An 11091-nucleotide genomic window follows, 5' to 3' on the forward strand; every position below is an offset into this window, starting at 1 on the left:
ACCAGAATATGCCTGTTTGTTAGTTATATAATCATTGATTTAAAATTTGGTTTGTTTTTCTCTTCCAGACTTCCACAGGCCGATTAGCGTTAAGTCAGGTGGCGATTTTAAAAATCGCTTCGAAGTACTCGAGGAGTTGGGCAAGGGGCGCTTCGGTGTCGTCTATCGTGTACAGGAACGTGAGGAGACACGACAAATACTCGCCGCAAAAGTGATTAAATGCATTAAAGCGCAAGATCGTCAAAAAGTATTGGAAGAGATATCGATAATGAAATCATTGCAACATCCGAAGCTATTGCAACTTGCTGCTTCTTTTGAAAGCCCACGCGAAATCGTAATGGTGATGGAGTAGTAAGTGCAGCAATGAAATTGCAATACCTTCACATTCTAGTTAAAATTTCTAACTTATACTAACAATGTTTGATAAATTCACTTCATTGCAGCATCACTGGCGGTGAGCTATTCGAACGCGTTGTTGCCGACGATTTCACGCTCACCGAACGCGATTGCATACTCTTCCTGCGACAAGTGTGCGAAGGTGTCGCCTACATGCACACCCAGTCGATTGTACACTTGGACCTGAAACCAGAAAATATTATGTGCCATACACGCACCAGCCATCAAATTAAAATAATCGATTTCGGTCTGGCACAGCGGCTGAATATGAAAACGCCAGTGCGCGTACTATTTGGCACGCCAGAGTTCATACCACCCGAGATAATTAGTTATGAACCCATCGGTTTTCAGTCGGATATGTGGAGCGTGGGCGTCATTTGTTATGTGCTGTAAGCTATTACTCGAATATATTGGTGCTTTGATTTCTTAAATACACAGACGCATTTTTTCTTCCTCTTTATACCAGCTTATCTGGCTTATCACCTTTCATGGGGGACACAGATGTGGACACTTTCTCGAATATAACACGCGCCGATTACGATTTCGATGATGAAGCTTTCGATTGTGTATCACAAGAGGCAAAGGACTTCATTTCGAATCTGTTGGTGCATCGCAAAGAAGATCGTTGGACAGCAAAACAATGTTTGGAATCGATATGGCTAACGCAGGAACATGACGAAAATCTCAGTAATAAAATCTGCACAGACAAACTAAAGAAATTCATAATACGACGCAAGTGGCAGGTAAGTAATTGAAAAGAAAGAAATTTTATTTTAGTTGCTCTGGAGTTTTTTTTTCCTGGCAAAATGTAGTAAAGAACCAGCTAATTTTTTAAACTTTTCATTGGAGGTTGATATTTCCATTTAAAGCTAGCAATTTTTTTCTCATTAAATCTCACGCAACTATCAAGCGGACCATCATGCATAGTAACGGACATGGCATAAACAGCGTTGTCGCTGTATCTAATGCTATTCTATTTAGAGATACAATTGCTTATCATCACAGCTTCTTTGATACTCGACATCAAACGCTCCAAATCTTTCGTAAAATATTTTTTGGCGAACACTCCAAGGTTGTGGTCTGAAACTATCGATAGTCGACAATATCGATAGTATACGATAGTTGTTTAGAAACCATCGATAACTATCGCTAGTTATCGATAGTCTTCTAAACTTACGATTTGGCCTTATATTGCGCTTGGCATATTTGTAAAAATTTTTCTTACATAATCAGTATATCGCTTGCTTAGAATGAAAAGTAGCTAATTCCATTTTTAGAAATTTGACAGGAGAGTAAGAAACTTCTCATAGCCATTTTCTTCAAAATTGTATGAAACTTTTAAAACAAGATTTTACTTGTTTAAAGCAAAGCAAACATTTATACGAATCGGAAGGATTCGTTGCTAATTAAAAAAAATGCATTTTTTAGAGCTATTTATTTTCCTTTAGTTCCTGTCTCGAATCTATCCTTTTTTCACTTATCAAAGCACCCGCTGAAAATGCTGGTAAATATACGCTGCCGAACTATCTTTTATTAAAAGGTGCTGCCAGGTTGTGTCAAATGCTCATGCAAATTGACAATAAGCAATAAAAAAATGATGAAAGAAAAACGAAAACTATCGATGGTGTTACGATGGCCAAAAACCTTCGATAGTTTCAGACCACTCTCTAAGGGCCGCCTCGTGAGATAATGGCATCGTCAAGGCTTCTGCGGTATTCGCCAGTACTGTCATGTTGCGGGTCAGTTACTTCCCTTGAAAGAGGGCCTTACTGTTCAATTATCAACCCAGTACAAACAATTGTTGACAAGATAGATCCTTCGTTACGTTTGAAAGAGGACGTTCTTAGTGGTGATAATAGGGCGATTCTGACGACCGCCTTCAACGAACACTTTGTCTTTCGAAAGACAAAAGTTTCGAGGTATCGAGAAAGCCTTTAAAATTTTGCGAGAAGGACAGGAAAACAATCGTTACCTGGCCCTCCCGATAAAACTGGCGCCTTCTAAAATTTAGAAGAAAAATTAAAAGAGACAAAAAAATTATATATAAGAAAATAAAATAATTAAATGAAATTTAAAAAGTATTTTAACTTTTAATCACAAAATCTAAAAGTTTAAAGAAAATACGTAAAATGAGATTCTAAAATTTAAATGAAATTAAAAAATACATACTTTTCTTTTTAATACAAAATTAAAAAATTAAAATCAAACAAAGATAAAATTAAATAAGTCTTAAAAAATTAAATAATGTTAAAATTTTATTTTTCCATTTAAAACAGTAAACTCTAAAAAAAATTAAAATTAAAACAAGGGAAAGATAAAAAAAAGTTTCTGAAAATAAAATGAAAAAAAAATATTTTTCTTTTTAAAACAAAATCTTAAAATAAGAAAAAAATTAACAAAAGTGTCTAATAATTAAGAGAAATTAAAGAAGTATTATTATTTTTAAAACAAAATCTTATGCATAATTAAAAGAAAATTAAATAAAAAAAGTAAATAGATTTCTTAAATTCAAATAAAATTCAAATATACTTTTCATTTTAAAGCAATAAAGCATAAAAATTAAAAGAAACTTTAATTAAAAATGGCAAAAATTTAATTGAAAATTAAAAACAAACAATTTATAAAATAAGTTTCTGAAAATTAAGAAATTAAAAAAGTATATATTTTTCTCTTTCAAACAATACAGTCAAACAATTAAAAGAATCTTTTTATTTAAGAAGAAAAAATAACAAAAAACCGCCATTTGAAGATTCGAATCTCGCAGCGCATGGCTCTAGGCAACATCCTTTTTTCTGTGTGGGCTTAAATTATTGTACCATTTGTTTCTGTGGGCCAGCGGAATTCTATCACAATATGACCGATCTGTTTCCACGTTTATCAATCCGGTGGCAGCTACGTAGGTAGCTTTACGTTTTCTTAGACTGCCATTTTTCTATACTCAGCGAAGGCGATCAGCCTCAGTCCGTTTGTGCGTGGTGGTTGACGTCTTCTTATCTTGCCCGTCCATTTCATCTCTTCAGGGTCATGCCCTCAAATCGTAGTCCTTCAAACGTTGGCAGGGGTCGGCAACCAAAGTAGGGGTACTTATTCGAGGCATGTTGTAACTTTTCATTGGAAGGGCTTTTTATGTGGCAGGTGCCAAACCGTGTCCACAACAGATGGTGGGGCTGTTTTGCTTAGTTACACGTTTACACAGACTGTTTTCACTACTTTATTATACAAATCAGCACGCCTAATTTGAAATCATAAAAATTAACATTTTAAATTTTTAATTATTATAATTTTTTTCATTTTGTTATTTTCATTTGATTCCCTGCTTGCTTATCGCTAAAACCATCTACGCAAATATGCCAACGCTTTGCTTATCGCTTTACCATTGAACCCAAGAAAACCGGAAATGCTATACGCGCTTTAGGCCGCATGGCTACGCTCTCTGCTTCGCGTCGCAATTCCGCCATTTCCGGCGCTGGAAGTCTACCCAACAGTCCACGACCTTCCATATCCGGTCTACATCACATCTTTAATCCGCATAACGGCACGCACATGGGTTCATTGCACGAAGAAGATGACGACTTTAGCATTGAGCTGCCGGCGCCAACAACGCTTGAGGCGCAGCGACGCATACAAAAAACGCTGAAAGTGCGCGACAAATCGCAATGTAGCGAACGTAGCGATTCCGGTTACAGCGAGTGCTCGAACTGCAGCGCAGGTGGAAATTTGCCGTGCCACTGCATTGGCTCGACGACTGTGCCGGTGATAGCACAGCATAGCGCTGCGGATGAACTGGCGGCAGCAAACGCAGAGACGCTGCTGTCGCTGGGCGTACCACACCTTGTACTCAAGTCGAAGTTGGAAGAAATCGCACAGCAAACGGAAATCGAATGCAGTACGCGCAGTAGTCAGCGTGGGGAAGGAAGACACGTTGCCGAGGTTGAGTCGACGACAGACTTGGCGCTACCATGTTTTGATGAAAAACATACAGATACGCTAAGCGCATTGGGGCAGCAGTTGCGACAAGCGAGTTTGAACACAGCAGCGCCAGCAATGGAAGAGAGCGCAATGGAAACGTACTTGCCAGCGCTGGGAACGGATGCGGTCTTCGTGACAATGACCGAAGCGCCACCACTGTCTGTGTCACCCACCTCCACCTCGCACGTTAATGTGCTGGACACTACTGCAGTATTAGCATCGCCACCACACCGTGAACCCATCATGCGCTCCGACTTCACCAACACCGTTAAGATGCGCAAGAAATCGCTGGAGAATAACGCGCTGCGCGAAAAACCCAAGCAGCAGTCCAAACCGATTTTCGAAGCAGCGGGAAAAGTTTCACAGTTGAAGAATAAATTTAACAACGCGTCTAGCGGCAGCAACAATGCCAAGGCGGTGAATTCGGGAAAGTTGGGAGCCACGCAAACATCACCGCTGCCCATCAGCGCGCGCGAACATGGCAAGCATGCTGCTAACAAACGCTTCGCCTACAATAGCCAAAGTACATAGTCGCATTTCTTTTTTTTAAGCTTGAAGAGAGTGAGAGAGAGAGACATTGGGAGTTGCTTTTGAATTTAGATTTTTATTAATATTTTTTGTTTTCTTTTTACCGCACAGCAAACGCAGCAACCGCCACAACGAAATCAACGAACTCAACATTACAACAACAACAGCAAAAACAGTGCACATCCATGCCCAGTTCGCCATTGTTTGGGCGCGTATCAGCGCCACTTCGGTTAAGCAGTCGCGTACGTGAGGCGACCGAGCGCTTGGCGCAGCAGCAAACAGCCGCTACCAGCGCGCGACGCATCGAGGCGCGGCGTTAGTCAACAACGACAACAGCAAAACTTGCAAATGTAAATACACATAGCAGTAGTAGGTAGGGTAGTAGCGGCAATGCGTTAACGGCAGCAGTAATACGCGCTGAAGAAAGTCGTTTCCGCGCGCGCGCTTCCCTTATAAATTAAATAAAGCCACGCGCACAGTAAAGGAACCATCAAAAGCGCATCTAGAAGCTTTATAAATATTAGATTATACGATGCGCGTCCCCTACCACTGCCGCGTTGTGCTCGAAGTCCATCGAATTCGCCAACTGGATTGATACAAAACTGATATTCTGTTAATAACGTGTTGATGTTGTTGTATAGTATTTTGTTACCCAAAAAATCTCGTAAAAGTTTTATTATTGTTTTTTATAGCTTCCTTATTTAACCTTAACCTACGAACACTCGAATAAATCTACAAATCCAAATAAATATGTAATACATACAATACATGCTTATGAGTATTATCCAATGAAAGTAAACGTGTGTGTTCGTGCGCAAACTATCGCCCACATCAATGTGCGCATGCGCGTTTCGGCGTATACTTTTTATGTACACCTACAAATGCTCACAGATAAGCGATGATAAAACACTTTAAAAGCCGGCACACATTGTACTACAACATAGTTTTTGTTCGTTTTTGGAACCGGATTGAACCCTCCTTTAAGCACTTCTAAATGTTCGAATACCTTGTGTTTGTAAGTATATATTTCATACTCTATTGCAACACAAAAATACACATACATGCATATATATTTATTTAAAAACTCTATAAAAAATTCTAAGAATAATTGCTCTAACATAAATTGTAATTATGCATTACTTATCATTACATTGTTAATTATTAGAAATTAATTGTTTAATACTACAAAAATACATACATACACACATTACAAGTAAATACCTAAATAATTACATATATAAATATTACGATGTTCTTAAATTTCTTATTGTATCAAGACGCTGAGTTGTTTGAATAAAATATTGAAGATCGAAAATAAAATGCTTTTAAATTGTTTATTATTAATAATGACCTCAGATTTCGATTAGATTACCCGGAGCGTTTGCTTTTAATATTTTCCTGAAACTTTAAGCTATCACAAAAAAAAGACGAAACTCCTGAAAAATATTTCTTCGATTCTTTGAACATGCTCCAAGGCCTCTTTAAACTATTTTTATTTAATTTGATTATTAATTTACTTTTGTTCTTTTGTCGGAACTAAGTACACAAAACAAATGCAGCACAAAATGTGTTTCGCCGTCTCATCTTCTTCAAGGCAGGAAGGACAAATGGCAACCCCATTGTATGCCGATCGCAGTAAGGTGTTTGCGCCACTTAAGGTGTCCGGCCCACAGTCCCACAATTTGTCTGCAGTCCAATCATTTGTTCAATGAAAGCAAAACCTAACTCACATCCCCAACAATGAAGGCAACATAAGTTTCGCCCATCTGCATTCTCTCGAAGCCTGTCAGTCTTTGCTGAGCGTGATATTCACCCAGCTTCTAACGGTTAGTTACGTTTGCCTACATAATTTAGGCGAGGCCTGCATTGCCGGACCAGTCTGGATGTGTCCAATGCCCTAAGTGGAGCGTTACTGTCACTACAAACACGTAAACTTCTGCTGCAAATACCTTGGCTTGAAATTCCGAGGCATATTCCCCAAGAAAATAGTGAAGTACATCCCCATTACCTTCGATATAGACAGATAGATTATGGTCCAATTTCAGTTTTGGAGCCTCCAGTAAAGAATCGACAATATGTGATCCCGGGCCCAGTGCTGAAACTAAGCCAGCATTCAGCGTCAGAGAACTCCATCTGGTAGAATCTCCTCAGCAAAGGCAATGATGGCGCATAATCCTGGGGTATTGAAAAGACACTCGTGTCATGGTAAGTTTAGCAGAGCATCAAGAGCAGAGCCAGGTGTGGTAGAGCAAGCTCCCGTACAGCAATTTTCGACTGATTGATTGAGAGTCTACTGAGGGTGCCTACCTCACCTCATCTGCATAGGTCTGGGCATAGATACAAGTGTCATTTAGAGTGACAATAATGGAATCAATTACCAACCATCAGAGAAAAGGGCAACACGGCGCCTTGAGGGCAGCCTTTATTAACTCTGCACATGACATATTAACCTCCTTCTGCCTGAATCCTAGTGATCCTTTCACTTCTCAATTGCATACTCAGTGCAAGGTATCAGTTGTTGGGAAGAGGCTGACATTATGTTTATATACGTAGGGCTGGTTTTTTACCAAAGATGTCGACGTCGTCGGATATTGAACGCTCTTTTAAATGATGTGTGTCGATGCTATTCTCGCGGGTATTTTCCAATATTTTGTGTATTTTGTATAACTGGTCTATGATGGATTTACCAGGTCCAAAGTCGCATTCATAAGGCCCAATCAGTTCGGTGAAGGTGGGCTTCAGCGCTTCATACAGTACGTTTCATACAGTACAGAGCAAAGATTTTTTTTTGGTTTAAGCGACCATGGAAATAGATTCCGCGATGCAAGAACAGCAAAAATATCGGTTAAAAAGCTCTTTGAATACTGGTTTCAGGAAAAAAATTAACATCTTCAATATTTGAAGGTCGCTCTCGTTTAAACAGCCATAAAGCATTGGACAATTAATATTAGTGGAGAAAAAATTCCGAAAGAAAGTTCGCCTTGGTATCGGCTTTCGATATGAGTATTTTTTTCAATATCTACTCAGTAAATGATTCAAAAGTATCGATACCAAAATTACTTGGTATAGAACGAAAAGTTTCGAGTATGTACTTGTATTTATTTACACGTATCGTTTCATCCTTAAACACTTTACCTGATAGTATTGACGGTGAGAGGAGACGATTTCTTTCTAAATCCCGCACTGAAAATCTCTTTTATGTTACCAGATTCAACGAACTCGAAGCTGTAGTTTCAGCTATGGTGGAGGCTGATGAGAAGCTTGGAACCGAAATAATGGGAAGATACGTCTTAATTTTTAATGACAGCCATGCTGCTCTGAGCTCTTTCACTCAAAGTTTGCGCTATCTCTACAGGAGATGGATAAGTAGAATAGACTTCACCTCACTTGGGCCCTTGGTCATAGGGACCATGGCAGATAAATTTGCAAGGCAATACACAGTCAAGTAGATTCTTCCGGTAAGAAACGCATTTGTAATGGATAAGCATGTAGAAAGGCTCGGCGTGCCTTTCCGAAGGTGTTGCTGTAAGAAATATAATTTGTTCTAAAAAAATATTGCGAAATTTCAAGGAAAAAATCTTAAAAGGAAATTTTCAATACTTACCAGTGATTAAATTCTACAGAATTTTCTTCTTTAATTTTTTAAATAATTTTGGAATTACTTACGTCAGGGTGAAAAACTAAAAACGCAGTTTCACAATATTGGGTCCATGTTTTCACCAATATGTTGATTTTTGTGTGTACAATTTACTATCGCACGGTGTTGTATGTATAATGAGCTAAACATTTATGAAAAAATATTAATTATTAAATAAAAAAAAAATAAATATAGCCAATAATGGTGCAGAAAAAGGAGTTTCTATTATTTCCAACAGTGCAAATTACAAATCCCGAAAATCCCGGGATTCTTGGCAAATAATCCCGGGATTTTCGGGACCTAAAAAGGGCCGGGATCCCGGAATTAACATTCCTAGTATGTACATAATATGTACACATGTATAGTTCGTTCTATTGTCAAAAGTGAAGTGTCAAATGACAGGGCTTGGTCTGTAGATGTGCAGTGAAGTTTTATTTTTTGGAAAGGGCTGCCGACTCGTAAAAGCAAATTGACTTCAATTAAGGGAATAAGGTAACGGAAATAGCTATATCAATATGGCTATCAGACAAAAGAAAAAATTGGACATACATATTTAGCAAGAAATAAGTGAATAGTAAAAACATTCCTGAGTTAATTTAAGAGTCCAGTAATTTAAAAGGAATGTAATCAGAACAAAGCACTGTGTATGTATTTGTAATCAAATAACAAATATAATGTCGTAAACCTTTGGTTTGACACAATTATTATTAAAGTTTAACTAAATTTGACTTTACAAACAGGTAATATTGGAAAGCTAAAACCTTCTTAAATCTCTTTCGTCTGATTCCCATATGGTGAGTCTATTTCAATCTATTTCAATTACCTAATTCTTTTAATTTAAATGGAATTTGATTTTTTTAACAAGTGGCAACCCTCTACATGTAGTTAAGAAATAAACCCTTTTCATACATATTTCGATTGATACCGATCTCTAAATAATTCATGTATCTTACTAAAAAATTCGAATTAAATTTTTTTATCAGGTGGCAACTCTTTAAAAAAAATAATCCGCTATAGCTTAGAGGTCAAGCTTTTTAATCTGACACTTAATTTTAGAAAATAGAACGAACGTCTAATGGCACTAAAAAATATAAAAAAATGATCTTATGCATTAACAAAAAACGCATTACTTCAAAAAGTGCAAAAAATTAGCAGGTTTTTCTTTTTTTCGAAAGCTAAAAACCCGTATTATTTAATAAAATAATAAAAAATAACATATTTTGACATATATATTGTATCCGTTCCATTAAAGTTTACCATTTTGTGAAATTTGTATTAAAAAAAATTGTTTTACTGGAATACCGCAGGGACGCCCTGTGTTTAATTTTATTCCAAAATTTTTATTCCTGTAGTTTTCTACTATCTATATGGAAATAAAAGACGTCAAACCAACATTTTATTTCAAAGAGTGTATTTTTGACATTTTTTTCCATGAAGAGCTTACGCTTCTACAAATTTTTAGTATACAATTTGTCCATTTTAGTGGCTTCCTGGCGGCATACAATTTATTTTATAGGGAAATATTTGTTTGATCCTTTTTAGTGGATAAATAACCTTTACAAAAATACCAACCTTGTTGACATTGCAGACAACGAATTTTTCGATTTTTGCACTGTGCGGCGTGAGTCTTTACGATCAGCTGCTTAGGCTAAGCCCAACACGTTGACTTCAGGTAGCGTACAAATTTTCCGCTGGAAAAAATGGCGGAAAGTTGACAACTGTTGAGCTGAGGGGAACTACTTAAATGTGCAATTGTAAGACAAATAGCCAACGGTTAGGCAACAGCTTCATCTTATGAACGCACCCTTGAATTTCATGAATTCTGAAAGCAACTGTAAACAACACTAATATATATGTAGCTCACGCATCGAAACGTTCTTAGAGTGTTCCTGGTAAGATCTGTCAAACTTTTTAATGGAAACGTCAGATCGAATCTGACAACAGAAGAGGTGCTTAAGGCCAGAAATATAAATAGCAACCCTCGTATATAATAAAGGAAACGAGTCGCTAGCTTAGAGTGAAAAGTTGACAAGTCCCATTTTAAAAATTTTACAGGAGACAAAAAAAAACTTTTTATAGTTATTTTGTTCAAGCATTTATCTAAACTTTGAATACAACATTTTGAATACACATCCTTACAAATCAGATTGATTCGATGTTCATTAAAAGATTTCGTACTATTTTGGTCTTATCGGATTTTCTGTGCCTCTTTTGGACTTAGCAAACTTTCCTTTCATTGAATATAAAGGAGAATAAATAAAACAAGTACTTTTATCTTTTTAAAAACAATGCATTTTAAATTTCTCTAGCTCCCTGTAGCAAAATATGAGTTTTCATTAAAAGTGGACTTAGCAACTTTTCACTCTAAACTAGCGAAGTATGCCTATACTAGCTTCGTCAAGCTCAAAAATACATTTAGTACATACCTAAAGACTAAGACATAGTTTGTAACTCAATCTACTTTTTTATGTATTTCTTTCTACAACAAAAACTACTGCTACATATTTATTTTACCTATAATTTACACCCGCATACAGAACTTCCGCTTATACCCTAGACAA

General features: G+C 37.1%; 1 protein-coding gene across 5 annotated transcripts in view; it reads left to right on the forward strand.

Moving 5' to 3' along the window:
- Positions 1-6186, forward strand: part of LOC108373005 (myosin light chain kinase, smooth muscle-like) — a 69794-nt gene extending 63608 nt beyond the window's left edge. For all 5 annotated transcript variants that reach the window (XM_017628847.1, XM_017628854.1, XM_017628860.1 and 2 more), the window contains 5 exons: positions 69-351; positions 444-785; positions 863-1139; positions 3784-4888; positions 5005-6186. In XM_017628847.1, coding sequence (XP_017484336.1) covers positions 69-351; positions 444-785; positions 863-1139; positions 3784-4888; positions 5005-5213 — 2216 coding nt within the window. In that variant the 3' untranslated portion in view covers positions 5214-6186. The remainder of the gene's footprint in view (positions 1-68; positions 352-443; positions 786-862; positions 1140-3783; positions 4889-5004) is intronic.
- The last annotated feature ends 4905 nt before the right edge of the window (positions 6187-11091 follow it).

The sequence above is a fragment of the Rhagoletis zephyria genome, unplaced genomic scaffold (assembly GCF_001687245.7).
Source record: "Rhagoletis zephyria isolate East Lansing unplaced genomic scaffold, Rhagoletis_zephyria_1.1 Rzeph_scaffold_00078, whole genome shotgun sequence".
NCBI lineage: Eukaryota > Metazoa > Arthropoda > Insecta > Diptera > Tephritidae > Rhagoletis > Rhagoletis zephyria.